Source organism: Orcinus orca, chromosome 3, assembly GCF_937001465.1.
Source record: "Orcinus orca chromosome 3, mOrcOrc1.1, whole genome shotgun sequence".
NCBI lineage: Eukaryota > Metazoa > Chordata > Mammalia > Artiodactyla > Delphinidae > Orcinus > Orcinus orca.
In genome coordinates, this window is record NC_064561.1 from 6,089,778 (window position 1) to 6,114,981 (window position 25,204).

At 50.0% G+C, this 25,204-nt stretch overlaps 1 protein-coding gene across 3 annotated transcripts in view; it reads left to right on the forward strand.

The window, feature by feature from the left end:
• CERS4 (ceramide synthase 4) overlaps positions 1-9,063 on the forward strand; it is a 31,376-nt gene extending 22,313 nt beyond the window's left edge. For 2 of the 3 annotated variants that reach the window (XM_004277312.4, XM_033400990.2), the window contains exons 2-11: positions 1,052-1,225; positions 3,433-3,550; positions 3,837-3,955; positions 4,052-4,109; positions 4,509-4,559; positions 4,916-5,008; positions 5,229-5,357; positions 5,608-5,714; positions 7,452-7,608; positions 7,897-9,063. In XM_004277312.4, the coding sequence (XP_004277360.1) occupies positions 1,053-1,225; positions 3,433-3,550; positions 3,837-3,955; positions 4,052-4,109; positions 4,509-4,559; positions 4,916-5,008; positions 5,229-5,357; positions 5,608-5,714; positions 7,452-7,608; positions 7,897-8,073 (1,182 nt within the window). In that variant the 5' untranslated portion in view covers position 1,052 and the 3' untranslated portion in view covers positions 8,074-9,063. Of the gene's footprint in view, positions 1-1,051; positions 1,226-3,432; positions 3,551-3,836; positions 3,956-4,051; positions 4,110-4,508; positions 4,560-4,915; positions 5,009-5,228; positions 5,358-5,607; positions 5,715-6,048; positions 6,096-7,451; positions 7,609-7,896 lie in introns of all 3 variants that reach the window. The other variant, XR_007476245.1, reaches the window with a different exon arrangement.
• Positions 9,064-25,204: the final 16,141 nt, after the last annotated feature.

Genomic DNA, 25,204 nt, shown 5'->3' on the forward strand with positions numbered 1-25,204 from the left:
AACAGGTGGATGGATGGACGGATGGATGGATGAGTAGATGGACAGTGGGTGGGTGGATGGATGGATGGACAGACAGGGAGATGGATGGATGGATAGGCGGATGGATGGATGGGAAGATGGACAGGTAGGTGGGTGGGTGGATAGATGGCAGCCTGGCTGGCTGGCTGGCTGGGTAGGTGTACAGGTGGGCAAGCAGACGGTACGGCTGAATGGACGAACAGATGAATAGGTGGACTGATGAACAGATGAGCAGATGGACAGTGGGTGGGTGGGTGGATGGATGGACAAACAAATGAATGAACAAACTTTGCAAGTGGGCACCAGTGTGGGGTTGGGGCACTTAGTCTTAAATCTTGGGAACAGGAGAAGCTATGTGGGCTCCTCGGGACAGCTGGGCCCCACTGCAGCTCCCCAGCAGCTCTTGGTGGAAAGTTGGCCCACCTTGGCCACTGCTTCAGTATCTGGCAGCAAGCTCGATCACGCAGTAGGCTGTCTCGCCCAGCTGCAGCCGGGCTCGTGGGATAGCGAGCGAGAGAGCCGACATTCACACCTCAGGGGGAGTCCGTGTGCGGACGGTCGGCCAGGGAGAGAATTGTGGATTTCCTTAAATCCTTCGTCTTTGGGCTGTATCAGAGGCACCTTCCCACAGTGGCAGAAAACCTTCCCGGACATTTTGAGAACTCCAGTTCGTGACCCCGAGCGGCCACTCCCTTGATTCTGGCCAACGTTCTCTTGTCTGTAGAGTACAGAATAATAACTCCTGTCATGAGCTATATTTAAGGGTCAGTAAGCACTGGGCTAAGCACTTCGTGTGCCGTAGCAGGCTGGGCTGACAGGTGGGTATTACTGTCCCTATTTTACAGATGAACTTGAGATTCAGAGAGGTCAGGTCATTTGCCTGAGGACACCCAGCCCAAGTCTGTCCTGAACACTGGCTCTAATAAACTTCAGGTTGCTAGGCGCTGGGGGGTGTGAGGGCGAGGTGCTGGGCCCTCCCACTCTACCTGTCCTGTGTGCAGAGTTCTCCATTAACTGGACCCTGTGTCCACAGTATGTGGTCCAGCCTGAATGAGTGGCTATGGCAGGAGAGGTTCTGGCTACCACCCAACAACTCATGGGCTGTACTGGAGGACCGCGATGGCCTGGTCTACGCCCACCCCCGGGACATGCTGATGGCCCTGCCCCTGGCTCTGGCCCTGGTGGCCGTGCGCTTCACCTTCGAGAGGTGAGTGTCCGCTGTGCCCTGGCAGGTTGACCCCGTCATCACTCGTGTGTGCGCAGCACCCGCCCTGCGCTCTCCCATCTGTGTGATTTCATCCTCATGTGTCCCCGGACGGAGCCTGGCTTTGAGTCAGAGTGCTTTTCTGGGCTTCATCCTGCCCCCAGCTGCCGCCACCCCCACTCCGATGGTCTCTGATGCCTGGAATGCTGGCGGCAGCTCAGGTCTGGGTGTGCTAGCATCTTCAGAAAACAAGTGGGGGCCCTGGAGGGGATGTGCCTGCTTGGCTGACCTAGGATGGGTCTGCAGAGGCCAGTGAGTCAGCGAAGGAACTCCTGCCCACTCCCTCCTCCCTCTGCCCTGTACGGGCACCTCTCCCCCATCCCCACCTCCTGTCCTCTCCCTTACCACCTTTTTCTCCCGCTCCCCTTTCTAGCCAAAGGAAGGGGCATAGGCACTCCAGCCCCCCCCCCCCGCTTTGGGGCCCCCCTCCACTCACCCCCAGCCTCCTGCAGCCTGGCACCCGGCCCCCGAGTGTATGCCGCCTGCCCGTTCCCAGCGCCCTCCTGGCTGCCAGACCCCGTGGATTTTTAGTCATTTCTCATGTGACCCAAACGCTGCCCCGAACTGGAGTTCCTCCTCCTTCTCTGGCTGTCCAGCTCTTGGGTCCCTTTCCTCTGACCTAGGTGGTCCCACCCTTTTCTACCTGACTAATGCTGCGGCCACAGCTCCCAGACCTGCCTTGCCCCCATGGCCTACCCCCACCGGGCCTGCCCCCGCTTCCCCCGGCTTCCCCCTCCATGCCTGAGGGCCCCTCCCCCTCCCCTTCCTCCAGGTCCCCCACCTTCTTTGCGACCCTCTGGCCTTTGCACTCACTCCCCTGCAGTTCCTTCAAGGCTGGGTTCCAGGGAAGCCTGCCCTGACCCTCTCCCCACAAAGCCCTTAACCCCCTCTGGCCCTCACTTCGGGTCCTTCCCTCTGTCCCACTCTTTGACCACAGGGACGTGCGAGCGTTCTACACTTTGCTTTGACTCTCCCACTCACGAGGAGCTTCCTAGGGTCTGGGCTCCCAGGACACAGGCTGGACATGGGGAACCCAGGGCATGTCCACTGACACTGCATTTACCAGACACACTTTGGGTTCTTCCTCGGTGCCACCCATTGCTCTGAGCAGTTTGTTTGTCTTAACTCAGCCCTCATGCAGTGAGGTGGTACTGTTATTATCCCCATTTTACAGAAGAGGAAATGGAGGCACAGAGAGGTCAAATGACCTGCCTGAGGTCACACAGCAGGTAGTTCAGCAAGGATCGAGGCTTTGCCTGAGGGATTCTGGGAGGCCCAATTCAGCCAGGCCTTGAAGGCTGGGTCTATTTTCCCACCTGTTTAGCCAGTGGCTCCAGCTGAGATGGCAGTGTTAACTCCTCCCAAAGGCATCCCTTGCCTTTCTAAAGGGCAGTGGGGTTGGAAGTAGCTTTTCTGGGGTCAAACAAAGGCAGAGGTTTTCCCTGTTAAGGGAAAATGAATCCTGGGTTTGCCATTCACTTGCTGTGTCACCTTGAGCGTGTTTCTGGCCTCTCTGAGCCTCAGTTTGCCCATCAGGACAATGGGGACAATAATAGTGTTAAGTGAGCCAGCACACGAGGTGGACTTGGACACATGCTTGGCAGATCCTAAGTAAATGGCAGTCATGTCCCAACCCCACCCCCACCTGCCCCCCACCACAATTGAGTCTGGAATAATTTCCTTGCTGGGCTGCTCTGAGCCTCAGTTTCCCCCAGTGAAAGGTGATATTAGGATGGTGGACATGCAGTTTGGTCCCGACCCCTGGTCTTGAGGGCCCCTCTGTGGGCAATGTGGTAATTGACTCACCAGGGTCCCGGCTCCTCCAAGTATGCACAAGGGAGGGGGGGGATGCTGGGTGGAGGGAGGCCTGAGAAGCAGCAGACCTGCTTCTGCCCATGCGGGGGGGCCCCCAGCCTGGTGGAGGGGCAGATCAGGACCCAGGCCATCATGAGACAGGCATCGAGGTTTGGGATGGAGTGAAGGTGCCTGGGTACCGCCAAAGTTGTTCATCCCCCACCTTGAAGACCAGTCCAGCTTCCTCTCTGGGCGCAGTGCAACAGCTAGGCTACCACCTCCAGGGTCCTAAAATGCGGCCCAGCGAGCCCCGTTTCCCCACCTGGACTGACAAGCTGTGTCTCCCCTACACCCAGATTCATAGGCCTGCCCCTGAGCCGGTGGCTGGGTGTGCGGAACCAGACCAGGAGGCCGGTGAAGCCCAATGCCACGCTGGAGAAACACTTCCTTATGGAAGGGCAGAGACCCACAGAGGTGAGATCCCCGACCCCCTCCTCCCTCCCCATTGGCCTGCTTGGGTCCCCTGGGGGAGGTTCTAGAGGGGGTGTTTGTGAGCAGAGCTGGGTTTTTATAAGGCCTCTTTCTGGGGAGACCCCCACCCTGTGAAACCCCCTACTCCCCCATCTCCAAAGGTAGAGCACCCCACAGGCGAGGTCTGGGGCTATAGGGGAGGGGGGGGAGCAGAGCTGGGTCCTGCCTGTCCTGGGACAGGGGCGGGAGGCCACCTCTGTGACCCTGGCCCCCATCACTCCCTCCCCAGCCCCAGATGAGCCTCCTGGCGACCCAGTGTGGGCTCACCCTGCGACAGACCCAACACTGGTTCCGGAGACGCCGGAACCAGGACCGGCCCTGCCTGACCAAGAAGTTCTGTGAGGCCAGGTAAGCCCAGGGTGGGGCCGGGAAGGGGGAGTCTGGGGGTGCGGCGGGGGGCCTGGCCCTTTGGCAGCTGCCTCAGGGCTCCCTCCCCACCTGCAGCTGGAGGCTCGCCTTCTATCTGTGCTCCTTCCTCGGTGGAATCTCGGTTCTTTACCACGTGAGTGTACCTGACAGCTCACCTGCCCTATCCCTCAAGCACCTAGTATGCGCTGGGCCTGGACTGGACTGGGAAGGGGTGTGTGGGGTTCGGGCGGAGGGGGAAGCGTGTGCCAAGGCACAGAGAGGGAGGGTGGAGGGAATGAGGCCAGGTCGTGGTGAATGTTCGCTCCATGGGTGCCTGTTGAGAGGACCTACTGTGTGTCGGGGCTGGGGATTCTGAATCAGCCCCTGGTCTACAGTGAGAGCGGAGTTGCAACCAGGCAGGAAACAGCCGGCCTGAGTGACAGCAGCATGTCAAGGGCCAGGGAGGCCTGAGGAGGCCCCAGGCCTGGGGTTGGGGGGTTGGGGGGGCTGGGTTCTAACCTCTGGACAACTTCAGACTCCCGTGTCCCTGCAGGAATCGTGGCTGTGGACGCCGGTAATGTGCTGGGACAGTTACCCACAGCAGGTGAGTGGGAGGGGTGGTGTTTGGAGGCTAGTGGGAGGATCAGGGCAGAGTTCCTGTGGCCACAGGCAAGAGCGCCAAAGCTGGACATCACACCATCATTCCCCCCCCTGAATCCCACTCTATTCTTTGGCTCCCGTGTGGAATGGAGAGGGGCCAGGAGTCAGGACACGCTGGAAGCAGGAGCTGCCACAAAACCACTGCCCTTGATTACCTCTAAGGATGGGGAGCTCATGCCTTCCTCACTCATTGGGATTCATGTGTCATGGGTTTGAGCAAATGGGGAGGGCCCTACCCCATGCCCCATGTCCCGTGGGAACCTCCACTCCCCACAGCTAACCCTGCACTCCCTGCCACAGCCCCTGAAGCCGGCCCTGTACCACTGGTATCTCCTGGAGCTGAGTTTCTACGTCTCTCTGCTGATCACGCTGCCCTTCGACACCAAGCGCAAGGTGAGGCCAGGCCAAGAGTCTGGCCTGGGGCGGTCGTGACCCAGTTCCAGGAGGAGAGGGGTGGCCTCACCCCACTCCCAGAGACCCTTGGTGTCTCAGGCAGGAGGCGTAGGGTCCACATGCCAAGCAACCCCCTGGGAGGGCCTGCTCCCAGCCCTGCGGGGTGGGGCCGCTCCGGCCCCCCAGCCTCATCCCGGCTATGACCCTCCGTCTCCCGCAGGATTTCAAGGAGCAGGTGGCACATCACTTTGTGACCATCACCCTGATCGTCTTCTCCTACAGCACGAATCTGCTGCGCATCGGCTCTCTGGTGCTGCTATTGCACGACTCCTCCGACTACCTGCTGGAGGTGCGCCTGGCGCAGCCCGACCCCTCCCAGCCCCCCGCCCTCCCAGGTGCCCCTGGTGTTGAGGCCCACCCCCTGTCAGTCTTCCTGGGAGGTGAGGCCCAACCCCCATCATCCGCAGACCACGCACCCCAACTCACTTGGCCCAGGCAGAGGCACCTTTTCCCTGGGAAGAGGCCCCGCCCTTTCTCGGCCCCGCCCCGCCCTTCCCGCGTGCTTCCCCAGGTTTATTTCTCTCTGCTGTCCCCTCCAGGCCTGTAAGTTGTTCAACTACACGCACTGGCGGCGCGTGTGCGACGCTCTCTTCATCATCTTCTCGTTGGTCTTCTTCTACACTCGCCTCGTGCTCTTCCCCACCCAGTGAGTCAGCCCTCCCGCCGGGGGTTGGGGAGGTGGGGGGCGGCGGTAAGGCGGAGATCAAAGCCCGCCTCACCCTTCGTTTCTCGGTTCGGTTCCCGGGTTCCCCGATCCAGATAGCTGGGGTGTGGGCTGGGAGGTTTCCAGGAGGAGGCAAGGAAGGGTGTCCCCGGCACAGGGCGCAGCATATGCAAAGGCCCAGAGGTAAGAGAAACAGAAAACTGGGCTTAGTCATCATCCCCTGCCGCGTGCCTGGAACATGGGTTGGGAGACAGCGTCGGGCCCCACGCGCTAAAGTCTTTGCCCGGCAATTTGATGAGCCTGTTGCAACAAGCAGAGGGAACAACGTGAAGGTCCCTGCTCACCTGGAGCTGACACTGGCAGGTGGGGAAATATAATAAGGCAAACAAGTAGACTGCAGAATATGTGAGGCAGTGATCGTGCTAAAGAGAAAAAACGTTGGGAAGGTCACAGGAACTGTGTGGATAGCTGGAAACAGGGTGGTCGGAGAAGGCCTCACTGACAGCGTTCATATAGAGACTGCAGGGAGGTGAGGGAGAAAACTACTGATCACAGTGGGAAGAGCACCTGCAAAGGCCCTGAGGCAGGACCATGCCCAGCATGTCGGAGGAACAAAGAGGAGGCCCGTGTGGCAGGACCAGAGTGAGCAAGAGGGAGAGAGCGAGGGGAGAGCACAGAGCTGACGGGAGAGAGTATGCAAGGTCTTATAGGCCTTGGGGAGAAGTTGGGCTTTTATCCCAAGCCAGGTGGGAGCCCTGGAGGGTTCTGAGCAGGGGATGGGGGGAACCTGACTCGAGTACTCACAGGCTCCCTCTGGTGGCTCCGGGGGGAATAGCTGGTAAGAGTTTGGAGCAGGAGCTGGGGGACCAGGGAGGAGGCGACAGCACTGGTCCAGGTGGGCAATGTTGGGGCTCGACCAATGCAGTCGAGAGAAGTGGGTGGACTCGGGGATGACTCAAGGATCATGAGATGGGAACGGGCTCAGAGTTACTGCTTGAGGATCAGGAGCTTAGCTCTGGCTGCGCCGGGTTTGAGGGGTCTGCAACATGCCCCTCAGGCACCACCACCGAAAAGTGGAGGAAGCAGTCGACACCAGCCTGGGGTTCTGGGAGAGACGTCCGTGTCCAGTGTTTGCAGTCGCGAGACTGGACAGGGTCACCGAAGACCAGGTGTGGACAGAGAGGCCCAGTCCTGGGGCCCCCTGATGTTTGCAGGTCGGGGGAGCCTGCAGAGGAGATGGAGAGGGAGAAGCCATGAAGTGGGCGCATGGGAGTGTGGGTCCCTGCAGGCACGTGAGGAAAGAGCATGAGGAGGAGGGAGGCCAGCTGGGTGCCTGCTGTCTGATCAAGGCGGGTCACTGATGACCCTACAGCTGATCTGGGTGAAGGTGGTAGTGGGAGGGAAGGGGGAGGGATCTGAGAAGGTGTGAAAGGACCACCCAGGAGAGCTGCTGGGACACTAAGCACCCCCTTGGGGTTTACAGTCACGACCGGCCAGTTGTCCAGCTTGTTCATTCTTTGAATTTAACACAACCAGGTGAGGGGGGGGGTACTTAAATGCCCAGCTGAAGGGCACAGGTATCATTCTTTGGGGGTGGGTAATGGGGAGCTATAGAAGGTTCTGGAGCAGGGAAGGTCACGCAAGTTAGAGATTCCTAGGACTGGGGGCAACAGCAGCCAGTGAACCCCTGCCTCTCTCCCTCCTGCCGACCCACCGTAGGATCCTCTATACCACATACTACGAGTCCATTGCCAACTCGGGCCCCTTCTTCGGCTACTACTTTTTCAACGTGCTTCTGATGACGCTACAGCTGCTGCACGTGTTCTGGTCTTGCCTTATCCTTCGCATGATCTACAGCTTCATAAAGAAAGGCCAGGTAGGCGGTCTAATGGTTAAGGCTCCCCGCCTTGTCAGTGCAGGGGGTGTGGGTTCGATCCCTGGTCGGGGAACTAAGATCCCACATGCCGTGCATGTAGCCCAAAACTTTTTATAAATAAAATAAATAAATATTAAATAAGTAAATACATATAAAATAATTTTTAAAAAAGAAAGAAAAAGAAAGACCAGGTAGGGCCGGGCAAGGGTTGGCTAGCTTGTGCCTCCCTGGAGCCCCCAGCCCAGCCCAGCCCCGCCCCGCGCCTCCTCCCTTCTCCCTGTTCCCCAGATGGAGAAGGATGTTCGCAGCGACGTGGAAGAGTCAGACTCCAGCGATGGGGAGGCAGCCCAGGAGTACCCGCAGCTGAAGAACAGGGCGGCTCACCGGCCCGGAGCAGCCCCCACCGATGGCCCTCGGAGCCGGGCAGCCAGGCGGATGGCCAATGGGCACACACCAGCCACGTAGCCGGCCGAGGACTGACCACAAGGGGCTGCCCCAGCACCCGGCAGCTCGGATTCGTGGGGCGGCTGGACTGGGGACCCTTGGGCCGATTCTGTGGAGACAGGGAGGGCCCCACCCCAGGGGCAGATGATCTGTCTCCAGCCCCTTCCTTCTGCCCACCCTCCCTCCTTCCCTCAGGCAAATGGACAGAGCTGCGGCCGGGGGAGAGAGGGGTACAGGCAGCCCGGCAACTGTGAAGAGCCCCAGGCTGAAAGGGGGTCCAATAAAACTTGACCGGAGCCAACTTCTCTGCCTGAGAGCTTGTGTCCCTGTCACAGCTCCTCATCCATCCCCAGAGGCCCCAAGGCAGCCAGGACTTACATACCTCACCAATGGGTCACTCACTGCCACCCCAAGACACAGGCCCACCCCCAGGGGACCCAGACAGTGAGCAGCGCGTGGGGACCCCCTGGGGTGAGTCCCCGCCTCCCAGCAGAGCCTCAGCCAAGCTACCTCCTTCCACCCCAGGGCAGCCCTTGGTCAGCTACTCACAGACCTTGCGTACAGATGAGCAGGTGCTGGGCTCAGACAGGTGGAGTCCTTTGCCCAAAGTCACACAGGTCCAAACAGAAGGGCGAAGGGGAGACTCACACCTGTTCCTGCAGCCCCTGCTCAAGCCTGGCAGATCCCCGTCCTCAAGGTCCCCAGGACCTCCCTGGAGACAGTGAAATAGGACTTCGTGGGAGGGCAACTTCCTGCAGGCTTCCCAAGGGTTCAGCCGGCTGATTTCACTGTCTCCTCAGGAGCTCTGCAGGAGGGTGCCCCCCACACACACCCCAGAAATCACTGCCACAAGGTCCCACGCAGGGCCAGAATGTGCTGCCTTCAGGGGAACACCAGAGACAGGAGTCGGAGAAGAGAGAGAAAGGGTGGGGGGACGGGTCTCACCTTCTGTGCTTCTCAACAGAGGAGAGGATGGGAGTGGGGAGAGATGGCAGAGAGGAGAAAGGTCCCTGCTGTGTCTCCACTGAGAAACAAGGATGGAGGGAGAGGAAGGTGTTACATGTGATCCAGCAATCCCACTCCTGGGCATATATCTGGACAAAACTATAACTCAAAAAGATACACGCACCCCCCGCCCCATGTTCATAGCAGCACTATTCACAATACCAAGACGTGGAAACAACCTAAATGTCCATCAACAGATGAATGGATAAAGATGTGGCACATATATACAATGGAATGCTACTCAGTCATAAAAAAGAAGGAATAATGCCATTTGCAGCCACGTGGATGGACCTAGAGGTCATCATACGAAGTGAAATAACTAAGAAAAAGACAAATATCATACAATATCACTTACATGTAGACTCTAAAAACAAGGATAGACATGAACTTATCTACAAAACAGTAAGAGACCACAGACATAGAAAAACAAGCCTGTCGTTACCAAAGGTGGGGGGAGGGATAAATTAGGAGTTTGGGATTGGCAGATGCCAGCTGTTATATATAGAATGGGTAAACAACAAGGTCCTACTGTATAGCACAGGGAAGTGTATTCGATATCCTGTGATAAACCATAATGGAAAAGAATATGAAAAAGAATGTATGTGTATGTATAACTGAATCACTTTGCTGTACAACAGAAATTAACACGACATTGTAAACCAACCATACTTCAATAAAATAAAAATGTTTTAAAAAGAGGCAGGTGTTAGAATCACTGGAAAGAGGGACTGGAAAGATGAGAGAGGAGGGAACAATTAGAAGAGCTGAGATGTCATGGGAAGTAGGAAACAAACAGGAAAAGAGAAGGGGCAGTGGGGGAGGTGGAAGAAAAGGCGGCATTGGAGAGACACCGGAGATGAGAGGGGAGAGAGCAGACTAGGAGCTTGGAGGATGTGATGTCAGAAGGTGGTGAGACCTGGAGGGAAGAAAGGGAGAGGAAAGAAGAGAGAGAAACGGGAAAAGAAGAGGAGAATACCGAGGTGTGAAGGGGTTCTCAGACAGAAATGTGAAAGAAGACATGTGAAGAGAGGGAGAAGTAGATCCTCGGAGGAGGAGCGAGGGATGAAAAGATGAGCAGGTGGTCCACGGGAGGGAGATGCGAATGGCTTGGAAGCAGCTAAAAAGATGCTCAGTCTCACTCCATCTGAGCGAAGCGCAAATTAAACCTACAATGAAATGCCAATTCTCCCTGGCTATCCCCAGCAAAAATACAGAGTGACAGCATCCTCTGTCGGTGAGATTTGCAGGGAAAACGCCTCTGTCCTGGAACACGCCCCTCCCACCACCACCACCCTATCCTCTTTATCCCTAAAAATACGTCTAGATCTTCCTAGTACACCTACAACTCAGTAGAAGGACAACCGACCTAAAAATAGGAGCAAAACCCACCATGGACACTTACAGAAGAGAAGATACTTATGGCCAATAAACGTATGAAGACATACTCAAATCTCAGTGATAATCAGGAAAATGCAAAGCAAGGTGGTGAGGTACCATTTTAAGCCCATTCAACTGGCAAAAATAAACTGGCCAGGGAATTCCCTGGAGGTCCACTGGTTAGGACTCCACGCTTCCACTGCAAGGGGCACGGGTTTGATCGCTGGTCGAGGAACCCCGTATGCCACATGGGGTGGCCAAAAAATAATAATAATAATTTTTTAAAAATAATAAATTGGCCAAAGCAAGTATTGGAGAAGATGGGAATCAATAACCTCACATATATTACTGGGGAGGGGGGAGTGTAAATTGCTACAATCATTTTGGAAAACCACTCACCATCATGTCAAATTGTTGACCGTTCTATGAAGTTCAAAAGCAACTCAAACAAGATGATGTATTGTTTAGGCATACACATCTATCTAGAAGAATTATTTCTTTAATAAACAGAAAACATAAACACAAAATTCAGAACTTATCAAAGTTACCTTTGATTTGGGGAGGGGGATGGCACTCAGGTAGATATAAATTACTGTCACTGTTCTAACTTTTGAGGTTGTGAGGTATAGTGACAGATACTCATTTTATTGTTAATAAATACAACTTAAGGGACTTCCCTGGTGGCGCAGTGGTTGGGAATCCACCTGCCAATGCAGGGGACACGGGTTCAATCCCTGGTCTGGGAAGATCCCACATGCTGCACAGCAACTAAGCCCGTGCACCACAACTACTGAGCCTGCACTCTAGAGCCCGCGAGCCACAACTATCAAGCCCACGTGCCACAACTACTGAAGCCCACCCGCCTAGAGTCCGTGCTCTGCAACAAGAGAAGCCACCACAATGAGAAGCCCACACACCACAATGAAGAGTAGCCCCCACTCGCCGCAACTAGAGAAAGCCCACGCGGCAACGAAGACCCAACACAGCCAAAAATAAATAAATGAAATAAATTTAAAATAAATAAATAAATACAACTTAAAAGGGATATGCAAAAATACATGCAGCAGAATGGGAGACACTATTTGCAAACCATATATCTGAAAAGGGTCTAGTACTTAGAATATATAAACACTTAAAAACAACAAAAAAAAATTTTAAAGATGGGCGAAGGACTTCAATTGACATTCCTCCAAAGAAGATATACAGCCGATAAGCACATGAAAAGGTGTCTTAAGGAAATCTAAATCAAAACCACAAGATACCACTTCACACCCATAACCATAAATAGAGCAAAAAATAAAATAATCACTGTTGGTGAGGTTGTGGAAAAATTAGAACAATTCTTGTATGTTGTTGATTGGAATGTAAAATGGTTAATTACTGTGGAACAGCGTTTGGTAGTTCGTTGGAAAGTTAAACAGATTTATCATCTGACCTAGCAATTCTACTCCTAGGTATATACCCAAAGGCTTGAAAACAGGGACCCAAACACATACTTGTATATGAATGTTCATAGCAGCACTGTTCACAATAGCCAAAAGATCAAAACAACACAAATGTCCATCGGTAGGTGAATGGATAAACAAGATGGGATATATCCCAAAACGGAATATTATTCAACCATAAAAGGAAATACTGATACATGCTACAACGTGGATGAACTTCAGGAACTTTATGTTAAGTGAAAGCAGACAGACAAAAGGTCACACATTTTATGACTGCTTTTATACGAAATGTCCAGAATACCTAAACCTATAAAATAGTACAAAAAGAATTTGAAAAGGAACAGATATATGTATTGAATATATGTATAACTGAATCACTTTGTTGTACCCCTGAAACTAACACAACACTGTAAATCAAAAGTAGAGGAAAGGGCTTCCCTGGTGGCGCAGTGGTTGAGAGTCCGCCTGCCGATGCAGGGGACACGGGTTCGTGACCCGGTCCGGGAAGATCCCACATGCCACGGAGCGGCTAGGCCCATGAGCCATGGCCACTGAGCCTGCGCGTCCGGAGACTGTGCTCCCCAACGGAAGAAGTCACAACAGTGAGAGGCCCGCGTACCGCAAAAAAAAAAAAAAGTAGAGGAAAAATGAGAATTTTATCTTCCGGGATGGAAGATAGCTAAGGAGTATCCCTCTCAAAGCAGAGTAAAAAGAGAACTTCTCTCTCAAAGCAGCATAAAGAAGAAATTCTCTTCTTCTTCTTTAAACCACATTGAATATAGATCCCTACAGACCAACATCTGTCTAAAAGTAGTAAAAAGAATTAAGAAACTGAAATAGAAAGGATTATTTGAAAGAAGGAAGGAAGGAAGGCTGGAACATTCCCAAAACTGAAGAAATTCATGAGCCCCCAGATTGAAAGAGCCCACTGTGAGCCAAAGGAAGTGAATTCCTTAAAAATTCCACACTGAAACTTACTGAGAGGAAGTTCCAAGCCATTAAGGATAAAGAACAAAACCCCAAATCTACCAGAGGAAAAAGACAGCTTTTCTATAGGAGATGAGCAGTTGGAGAGCACAATTTTTAATCTGTACAACAGATGCCTGACAATAGAAGTGAATCCTCAGAGCCCACAGTATAAATATCTCAGAACTGAAAATTCCATACCCAGCTAAACTACCACGTTAGGATAAGGGTGCAATAATGACATTTTCAGACAAACAAGATCTCTCATGTTCTCCCCTTAAAAAGTCTTCATATTCCTTAAGCCCTCTCCACTGCCCAGTACCCAGGCATCAGCTCCCAGAGCTCTGGGTTGGACATATAGGCTCTGTGCAACTTTACCTGTTTTTGTTTAATTGTTTTTACTTTTTATTTTGAAATAATTTCAGACACAGAAAAGTTGTGATGATAATATAAAAAAAGTCCCGGCGGGGAGGGGTGGGTGGGATGAACTGGGAGATTGGGATTGACATATATACACTAATATGTATAAAATAGATAACTAATGAGAACCTGCTGTATAGCACAGGGAACTCTACTTCACTTCGCTGTACAGTAGAAACTAACACAACATTGTAAAACAACTATACCCCAATTAAAAAAAGAAAAAGTCCCACATACTCTTCATTCAAATTTCTCTAAGGTTAACATCTCACCACATCTCCATTATCCCCATCATCTCTATTATCTCCAACTCCATCATCTCCATCTCCATCATCATCATCTCCATCTCCTCCATCATCTCCTCCTCTTCCTCCTCCTCCTGCTCTCCTGCTCCTCCCGTCCCATTCATATATATATATATATATATATATATATATATATATATATACACACACACATACTTTCTTCTGAGAGAGTAACTTACAGACATGATGCTCCTTTGCCCCTAAACAGTCAGTGTGTGTTTCCTGAAAAAAGGACATTTCCTTACATAACTACAGTAGAGTTACCAAAGAAGGAAAGTTAGCGCTGTTACAGTACTATTATCCAATATGCAGACCATCAGATTTTTCCATTGTCCCACTCATATGCTGTATAGGATGCAACCCAGGGTCACATGGTGCACTTAGTTATAATTTGTCTCATCAACTCTCTCTTCAGTTTCATTTAACCTGGAACAATTCCTCAGGCTCTACGTCTTGTGTGACTTTGCATCCTGATCAACAGAAGTCAACCCTCTTCGGACACACACTCTTGTCACACCCTAGGTGAATATGCAGTGTCCCACCAGGGTACTCGATCTGGCCACCCGTGTCCCAGGAGAGGTTTTGGCTCATGCGTGGAGGCCAGGGCTGTGTGGAGCCTGCTGGGTGGAGCTGAGGTCTCTGAGAGCCTCCAGTGGAAGCTCAAAGCCCTCAGACCACTAAGAGGAACCCAGGTACATCCAAGGGGAAACTGAAGCATGGAAGTAGTGTTGCAGCTACAGGAACAGAGGGGAAGGACCAGCCTGGACTCCCCTAGGACAAGCTGGTGAACAGGGATCCAGGGCTTCTCACAGATCCAGACAGTCCTGTGTCCCCTCACAAGGAATATTCCCTCTAGTGCTGCCCCCTGCCTCCAGCCAGTTCTCCTTCCTGCGCCAGTGGGCTCCCCCTTTCTCTAAGACATGCAGACACCCTCAGCACCTTCAGCCTCGCCCACCTCGACCAAGGCGGTGAGCACCTCTGCTTCCTGAAACATGATGGTGAAATTCCAGCCACCCTCCCAGAGAGAAACAAGGTTAGGGCATCTGGTCTTTTCTCTGTTCACCCACCTCTGATACAGCACTCCTGGATCTTGCCTGACCTGAAGGTGTCCTGTCCGTCTAGTGCCAGGTGCTCTTAGACCACTAGTCCCTCAGTCTGACATAGGAATTTTGGTAATTTCCATTCACTGAGGCCCACGCTGGTTACATCCTGCAAGTGCTGATGTTTGTTCCCCAGCGTGTGTCTTCATATGTTTTTCTCCACATTCTAGTGACTTAGGCATGCTGTCCTGTGTGTCCTCACGTGTCCTGTGGGCTCATGCATATTACCACGTGTGTGTTTGTCTATAGAGGATATGTGTGCTTCGTCTATAGAGGATATGTTTTATTCTATATAGAAAGTCTGTGCGCATCTTTATTGGGGGCCTATATGGAGGGCCCACGAGCCTTCTCCGAGGTGCTGAAAGTTCACCATTCAAGACCCACATCCACTCAATCTCTCAACCGAGGCAAGGCTTCCTCCTCCAGGAAGCCTTCTCAGATTGCCCCCACCTCCTCTTCAACTATGGGATGCAACATCCATTGCCTATGTCTTCAAGCCCCCAGCCCTTCCCCACCAGCTGGCCCTGCAAAACCTGGCCTCACCTGTGCAGACCCTAGATTCACAACCCAGGACTGAGAGTCCATCAGCCTGGCCAGGACCTACTGACCAGACAACAGGTACCCAGCCAGGCAGTCCCAAGGAGGGAGGCTGCGCTCAGCAGGAGAGGTGACCTGGCACCAGATCAGGAAGTGCACAATAGAATTTTTTTTTTTGGCCAGTTCGTGCGGCATGCGAGATCTTAGTTCCCCAACCAGGGATCGAACCAGTAACCCCTGCATTGAGAGCGCAGAGTCTTAACATTGGACTGCCAGGGAAGTCCTAGGAAGTGCACAATAGAGAAAACCCAATGACACAAGAAAATAAGGAAGTAACACAGATTAAAGAAATCAACAAAACAGAGGGTAAAGGAACAAAAATGGCCGGAATAAAACCAAACTCTGGCTCCTTGGGAACATTAATAAGATAAACCCCTGAGGAGAATGAGCAAGGAGGAAATGAGGAGAGTTTTAAAAATATATATGGGAAGGTTAAGAATAACTCTACGTCAAAAAGACAAGGGATGACAAGTGTCGGTGAGGATGTAGAGAAAATGGAACCGTAGTTGGTGGGAATGTAAATTGGTGCAGCTACTACGGAAAACAGTACAGAGGTTCCCCCCCAAATTAAAAATATGACTACCGTATGATCCAGCAATTCCACTTCTGGGTTTTTATCTGAAGGAAACAAAATCACTATCTTGAAACGATATAGGCACCCCTCATGTTCATAGCAGCATTATTTACGATAGCCAAGATATGGAAACAGTCTAAATGTTCACTGACAGATGAATGGATAAAGAAGACGTGGTATAGGGGACTTCCCTGGTGGTGCAGTGGTTAAGACTCTGCACTCCCAATGCAGGGGGCCCAGGTTAGATCCCAGGTCAGAGAACTAGATCCCACATGTATGCCGCAACTAAGAGTTTGCATGCCACAACTAAGGAGCCCATGTGCCGCAACTAAGGAGCCCGCAAGCCACAACTAAGGATCCTGCCTGCTGCAACTAAGACCCGGAGCAACCAAATAAATTAATTTTAAAAACGAAGAAGATGTGGTATATATACAATGGAGTATTACTCAGCCATAAAAAGGAAAACCTGCCATTTACAACATGGATGGACCTTAAGGGCATTATGCTAAGTGAGGTTAAGTCAGACCGAGAAAGACAAATACTGTATGATCTCACTTACATGTGGAATCTAAAAAAACCCAAACTCATGGATAGAAAGAACAGATTGGTGGGTGCCAGAGGCAGGGCAGGGCATGGGGCAGGCAAAATGGGTGAAGGCGATTTTAAAAAACTATGTGAACTATAGGCTGATAAATTTGAAAATCAAGATGAAATGAATTCATTTATGGGGAAATATAAAATGCAAAAACTGTACCAAGAAGAATCAGAAAACTTGACTAGACCCATAAATGTTAATGAGTTGGAAATAATGGGGGGGGGGAACTCCCTCTACCTAACACACAAAACTTAGAGGATTTTACAATCAAGTTTTATCGCCATTACAAGTAGCGGATAATTCCCATCTTATTCAGATTGATACCAAGAATTAAAAAAAAAAAGGTGGGGGGTAGAGCAGAATACCCAACTTCTCTTAAGAGGATGATATAGGCTACAAACCAAAACCAGATAGGGCTACAACATGGATGAACCTCGAAAACGTTATGCTAAGTGAAAGAAGAAGCCAGACATAAAAGGTTACATATTGTATGATTCTGTTTATATACAATAGCCAGAATAGGTAAATCTACAGAGACAGAAAGCAGATTGGTGGTTACCAGGCAGAGGGGGAGGAGAAGGAATGGGAGCGTATGTTTGAGTACTGGGTTTCCTTTTGGGACCGTGGAAATGTTTTGGAACTAGACAGAGGTGGTGGTTGTGAGTACACAACATTGTGAGTGCACTAAATGCCCCTGAATTGTTCGCTTTCAAAAGGTTAATTTTGTTGATGTGAATTTCACCTCAGTGAAAACAAAAACAGATAAGAATACAGAACAAGGTAGGAAAATTCTGACCAATTTTCAGTGATGACCATAGAAGCAAAAATCCTAAATAAAATACTGCTACCCACAAGATATGGAAGCAACCTAAATGTCCATCAACAGATGAATGGATAAGGAAGATGTGGTACATATATGCAATGGAATATTACTCAGCCATAAAAAAGAATGAAATAATGCCGTTTGTAGCAACGTGGATGGATGTAGGGATTATCACACTAAGTGAAGTAAGTCAGACAAAGACAAATATCATATGATATCACGTATATGTGGAATCTAAAAAAATGATACAGGACTTCTCTGGTGGTCCAATGGTTAAGACCCCATGCTTCCACTGCAGGGGACACAGGTTTGATCCCTGGTCATGGGAAGCTCCACATGCCAACCAAAAATAAAAAGATACAAATGAATTTATTTATAAAACAGAAATAGACTCACAGACATAGAAAACAAACTTATGGTTAAGAAGGGGAAATATATATATATATATATATATATATATATATATATATGAATCACTTTGCTGTACAGCAAGTGTGAAACTAACACATTGTAAATCAATGTTATACTTCAATAAAAATTTAAAAAAAATACTCCTATTCAAATCTCGCAGTGTTGGGAGAAAATTACATCATGACCAAGGACAATTTGGCCAGAAGAGCATAGATGAGTCAGTCTCAGAAAACCAAGGTAACTGATCTCTGTCAGCAGATGGACTTGCTTCTGACATAGGCGCTTGTTTTTGCCGCAGCGTCATATGTGTGTTCTAGGAACTCAGACCTGAGAGCGTATGGCTTATGCAGGCAGAGGGCTGGGACAACCCGCTCAACCTCCTTGCAATCCTGGAAGCAGAGCATTAACAAAAGCAGAAAGGAGCTTAAGAAAAACACTTGCAGGGTTTAAAAGTTACATTTTTAACTGTTACATTTCTAATAAGCATCAAGAAATATAGAAATTCGCCTTTTTAAAAAATTCAGAAATTCTGACATGTGCTACAACATGGATGAACCCTGAGGACATTATGCTGAATGAAAGAAGCCAGTCACAAAAGGACAAATACTGTATGACTCCATTTATGTGAGGTCCCCAGAGGAGTCAAATCCATAGAGACAGAACATAGAATGAGGGGTGCCAGGGGCTGGGGGAGGGAGATGGAGTTTAACGGGGACAGAGTTTCAGTGTTGCAAGATGAAAGGAGTTCGGAAGATGGTTGATGGTGATGGTTGCATGAGATGAATGTACTTAATACCACTGAATTGTGCACTTAAAAATGGTCAAAGTGGTAAATTTTGTGTTATATATATTTTACAATTAAAAACGTACAAAGGAGAAGGAGAAGGTTGCTTAATGGAAAAGAGAGTGAGGAAGGGTCGAGGCAAAAGCGAACGCATAAAGGCTGGGAAGAAGAGCAAAATAAGCACGTGGTCAAAAGGAAACCCTTGGGACTTCCCCGGTGGCGCAGTGGTCAAGAATCCGCCTGCCAATGCAGGGGACACGGGTTCGAGCCCTGGTCCGGGAAGATCCCACATGCCGTGGAGCAACTAAGCCCGTGCGCCACAACTACTGAGCCTGCGCTCTAGATCCTGGGAGCCACAACTAGTGAGCCCACATACCACAACTGCTGAAGCCCTCGCACCTAGAGCCCATGCTCCGCAACAAGAGAAGCCACCGCAATGAGAAGCCCGCGCACCGCAACGAAGAGTAGCCCCTGCTCGTCGCAACTAGAGAAAGCCCACGTGCAGCAACAAAGACCCAACCAAAAATAAACAAATAAATACATAAATTTATTTTTTTTTAAATAGTTTAAAAAAAAAAGGAAACCCACGGGGGGATCAGCATCAAGCGCAGGGAGACAGCGCCACCTACTGGTGGCTTCCTGTGTTCGTCAAGGGGCTGAAAAAACATGCTCAGAATCCACTATTTCCTCCTTGTACTGACATCATTCCCGTTTACCAACAATTTTGTCAGAACAGACAGTATCACTGAGACAATAGAAACCAGCAGGAGAAAAATAACTTCCAAAGCCACCACCCCCTTCCAGCCTGCAGACCTGCATCCAGATTCACGCACCCGCCCAGCTCTCCTTCCTGCTGCTGTGAGTAAACAATTTGCCCTGATCCCAGGCAAACCTAGGCCATCTCCACCAGCTCCCACCCTACCTGCCTATTTAAGGAGCCACCTGAACAGTCTTCCCTCTGAACTAGATTATATCCACAGACATACAAATATGCTGATTCATTTTCCACCTTTTTGTTTTGTTTTATTATTGAGATGAAATCGACATAACATAAATGTGGTTAAGAATCCACCTTCCGGGCTTCCCTGGTGGCGCAGTGGTTGAGAGTCCGCCTGCCGATGCAGGAGACGCGGGTTCGAGACCCGGTCCGGGAAGATCCCACATGCCGCGGAGCGGCTGGGCCCGTGAGCCATGGCCGCCGAGCCTGCGCGTCCGGAGCCTGTGCTCCGCAGCGGGAGAGGCCACAACAGTGAGAGGCCCGCGTACCGCAAAAAAAAAAAAAAAAAAAAAGGAATCCACCTTCCAATGCAGGGGATGCAGGAGGTTTGATCCCTGGTCGGGGAACTAAGATCCCACATGCCGTGGGGCAACTAAACCTGCGTGCTCTAGAGCGCCACAACTAGAGAGCCTGTGCGCTGCAACTACTGAGCCCGCACACTCTGGAGCCCGCACGCCACAACTAGAGAGGAGGCCACACACTGCAAAGAAAGATCCCAGATGCCGCAACAAAGATCCCACATGCTGCAACTAACACCTGACGCAGTCAAGTAAATAAATAAATAAATACCTTTAAAAAATAAAATAAAATTTCAGTGCACTTAGTACATTCATAAAGCTGTGCAACCACTGCCAATATCTAGTTCCGAAACATATTCACAGTGCAAATAAGCACATGAAAAAAGGCTCCACATGTATCATCGGGGAACTGCAAATTAAAACAACCGTGAGAAAACAGTACACACCTATGAGAACGGCCAAAACCGAGAAAACCGATGACACCAATTGCTGGCGAGGATGTGGAGCAACAGGAACGCTCGTTCATTGCTGGTGGGAATGCAAAACGGTCCAGCCACTCTGGAAGGCAGTTTGGCGGCTTCTTAAAAAACTAAACATACTCTCACCATATGATCCAGCAATAGCACTCCTTGGTCCTTACCCAAAGGGGCTGAAAACTTATGTCCACACAAAAACCTGCATATGGATGTATTCATAATTGCCCAAACTTGGAAGCAACCAAGATGTCCTTCAGCACGTGAGTGGACAAACTGTGGTACCTCCAAACGATGGAACGTTATTCACTACTAAAAAGAAACAAGCTATCAGGCCATGAAAAGACATGGAGGAACCTTAAATGCACATGACTAAGTGAAAGACGCCAATCTGGGACTTCCCTCGTGGTCCAGTGGTTAAGATTCCGTGGTCCCAATGAAGGGGACCCAGGTTCAATCCCTGCTCGGTGAACTAGATCCCGCATGCTGCACCTAAGAGTCCGCATGCCGCAACTGAGAAGTCTGTAGCCAAAACAAACAAATAAAAAAATAATAAATATTAAAAAAGAAAAGAAAGAAGCCAATCTGAAAAGACTCCATACTGCATGATTCCATCGCTATGACATTCTGGAAAAAACAAACATATGGAAAGGGTAACAAGATCAGTGGTTTCCAGAGATCAGAGGGGAGGGAGGGATGAAGAGGCAGAGCACAGAGGATTTTTAGGGCAGTGAAAATGCTCTGTATGATACTATAATGGTAGATACATGTCATTATACATTTGTCCAAACCCTCAGAATGTACAACAACAAGAGTGGACTTGAAGGTAAACTATGGACTTCGGGTGATAATGACATGTCATTCATTGTAGGTTCATCAGTGTTAACCAAGGTACCACTCTGGTGGGGGATGTTATATTTATAAGGAGGGAGGCTATGCATGTATGGGGGCAGGGAATATAGGGGAAGTCTCTGTACCTTTCTCTTCATTTTTCTGTGAACCTAAAACGGATCCGAAATATAAAGTTTTTTCTTTTTAGTTCTTTTCCTCACCACTTACTCATTGAGCTGTTGCTTCCCATTTGCCTGCTCCCCCAGCCCCTGGCAACCATTGATCTACTTTCTGTCTCTACGGAGTTACCTATTCCGGACATTTCACACACTAAAGGGACTCATGCGCTCTGACTTTTTCTGTCTGGCTTCTTTCACTTGGCATGTGTATTCAAGGCTCAACCACGCTGTAGTGTGTGTCAGAAATTCCTTCGTTCTTATGACTGGATACTATTCCGTTGTCTGGTTGGACCACATTTTGTGTATCCATTCATCCATGGATGGACACGTGGGCTGTTCCTATGTTTTGGGTAGTGTGAATAACACTGCTATGAACATGCATGTACAAGTATTTGTCTGAATACCTGCTTTCAGTTCTTTCGGGTACATTCCTAGGAGTGGAATTCTGGGCCATGTGGTAATTCTGTGTTTAACTTTTGAGGAAACGCCAAACTCTTTTCCACAGAGGCTGCATCATTTTACATTCCCACCAGCAATGTACAAGGGTTCCAATTTCGCTGCACCCTCGCCATTACTTATTTTCTGGTTTTGCTTCTCTCTCTCTCTCTCTAATTATAGCCATTCTCATGGGCATCTTCCACTTTAAAGGGAAAAAAAGACTGAGCACCCTCCCCGTCTGGCCTCTGCCCTAAGTCTCTGCCTCCGCCCAACCCAACCCCCCCCCAAGCAAAACTGTAGAAAAAGTCATCCATACACCCTTTCTCCTTCACGTTTTATCTTCAACCGGTGGAACTGTTTTTGCCGTCGTCACCAATGACCTCCACGTTATTAAACCCCACGGTCTCCGTCTACGTCCGGTTTTACCTAACGCATCGCAGCCTGTGACGGGATGGCAGACTTTTGCTTAATTCACTCTGTTCTGAACTCTCCTGGTTTCTCTTGCCACCTCTATGGTCGCTCCTTCTTTCCTGATTCTTCCTCAGCCCCCAGAAACCTCTAGATATCAGCCACACTCCCTCCTCCTTTCCAAACCACGGCCACCCACTGGGACAACTCTGAAATTCATCTCTCCAACCCAGACAGTAGGGCCAGGCGCCTTCCCGGTCTCTCCACGTGGGGGCCTCGCAGGTCCAAACTTAGCTCCCAGGGGTCCCCCCCTCCACCCTCGCCCGTCCCCCACCATCCTCCCCATCACGGTCGGCTCCATCCTTCCGCACCTCAGCCCGGATACCTGGGAGGCGCGCTCGTTTCCTCTTTCTCACGGCCACATCGGATGCGCCACCCAATCCTGCAGCTCCGTCGGCTTTTCCTTCGAAACAGATAACAGACTCCGACCACTTCTCACCGCCTGCACGGCCCTACCCCACGAGAGCACCATCATGCCCTCCCTGGACCAGGGTGGTCGCCTCCTCTCTGTAGTCACCCCCAGGCTCCCATCTCTGTGCCTTCCCACCGTATACTGTCCCCCCCCCACTATAATCAGAAACACAGCCCCCACTTTGGGGGACTCTTTTTTATTTATTGCTATATCCCGAGTGCCTAGAACAGTGCCTAATACCTAGCACTATTCCACAATTTCTTTTTCCCACGTGCGCTGCTTTTGGGATCTTAGTTCCCCCACCAAGGATGGAACCCGGGCCCTCTGCCGTGGAGGGGCAGAGTCCTAACCATTGGACCGCCAGGAAATTCCCCAACAAATGTCCTTTTTTTTTTTTAAACATCTTTGTTGGAGTATAATTGCTTTACAATGCTGTGTTAGCTCCTGCTGTATAACAAAGTGAATCAGCTATATGCATACGTATATCCACATATCCCCTCCCTCTTGCGTCTCCCTCCCACCCTCCTTATCCCACCCCTCTAGGTGGTCGCAACTTACGGAGCTGATCTCCCTGTGTCATGCAGCTGCTTCTCACTAGGAATCTATTTTACAAACAAATGTCTTTTTTTTTTTTTTTTTTTTGCGGTACGCGGGCCTCTCACTGTTGTGGCCTCTCCCGTTGCGGAGCACAGGCTCCGGACGCGCAGGCTCAGCGGCCATGGCTCACGGGCCCAGCCGCTCTGCGGCATGTGGGATCTTCCCGGACCGGGTCACGAACCCGTGTCCCCTGCATCCGCAGGCGGCCTCCCAACCATTGCGCCACCAAGGAAGCCCCAAACAAATGTCTTTTTAAACGTGAGATATAATACACGTTTTATTCAGTTAGGGTTGCCCTACCAAAATAATACAGAATGGGGTGGGGCGGGCGGGCGGGGGCTTAAACAACAGAAACTTTTTTTTCCTCACAGCTCTGCAGCCTGGAAGCCCAAGATCAAGGTGTCCGCAGGGCTGGTTTCTTTTGAGGCCTTTCTCCTTGGCTTGCCCTGAGTCCTCATATGGTCTGGCCTCTGGGCCTACATCCCTGGTGTCAGAGTGCGCATATGTCCCCTGCTTATAAGGACACCAGTCAGATTGGATCAGGGCCCACCTGAATGGCTTCGTTTCCATTTAATCACCTCTCTAAAGGTCCTGTCTCCTACTATAGTCACTTTTTGAGGTATTGATGGTTAGGGCTTTGACACATAAATCTGGAGGGGACAAAATTCAGCACCCATAAAAATGTACACACATATCATAAAATTCACCCACTTAAAATGTACAATTCAATGCTTTTTAGTATGCTCCCAGATAATGTGAAGCCATCACCAGAGTCAATCTGAGAGCATTCTCATGACCACAAAAGGAAACCCCATATCCTTTTAGCCATCACCCCCTTTCCCTGCCTATCCCCCAGCCCTATGCAACCACTAATCTCCTTTATGTTTCTATGAACTTACCTATTCTCGATATTTCATATAAATGGAATCATACACCATGTAACGTGTTGCTCCTAGTTTCTTTGACTTAGCATAATGTTTTCAAGATGCGTCCACGGTGCAGCGTGTGTCAGAACTTTATTCCTTTTAGGGATGAATTACAGCTCACGTTATGGTCCTACCACATTGTGTTTATTCATCATCCACTGATGGACATACGGGTTGGTTCCACCTTTTGGCTGTTAGGATTGGACCACTGTGGACATCTATGTACAACAAGTATCTCCTGAAGAAACGAAGAACCTTTCATAACCTAACCCAAAGAACTGCCTAAAAGTAGAAACTTCAGACTGTGACAAGACAGTAGAAGAAAGTATCAGAAAGATCGTTTTTTACCCTAGTTTTTTTTTTTTTTTTGAAGGAGAATGAATCAATAATAATACGAATTAACGTAAGTGTTGTTTCAGAACAAACTGGACCTACAAATTGTTGTTACTAAACCAATTTGGTAAAAATCAAAAACAAAATGCATAGTCTAACTTAAGCCAGAAGGCTTCAAGATTGAACTCGGGCCCAGCAGTGAAAGCCTGAAAGCCTAACCACTAGGCCACCAGGGAACTCCCAGGAGGGATCTTCTTAAACAACAAGGACCTACTGTAGAGCACAGGGAACTGTATTCAATATCTCGTACTAACCTATAATGGAAAAGAATCTGGGGACTTCCCTGCTGGTGCAGTAGTTAAGAATCCGTCTGTCAATGCAGGGGACACAGGTTCGATCCCTGGTCCGGGAAGATCCCACATGCCGCAGAGCAACTAAGCCTGTGTGCCACAACTACTGAGCCTGTGCTCTAGAGTCCAAGAGCCACAACTACCGGGCCTGCATGCCACAACTACTGAAGTCCATGCGGCTAGAGCCCATGCTCCTCAAGCCACTGCAATGAGAAGCCTGCGCACTGCAACAAAGAGTAGCCCCTGCTTGCTGCAACTAGGCAACGAAGACCCAACGCAGCCCAAAATAAATAAATAAATAAATTTATTTTTAAAAAGAATCTGAAGAATATATATATATTACTAAATCACTTTGCTGTACACCTGAAACACTAAATCAACCATACTTCAATTTAAAAAAATAAAAACAGAGGGATCATCTTATTGCCAAAACACCCTTTAAAATCT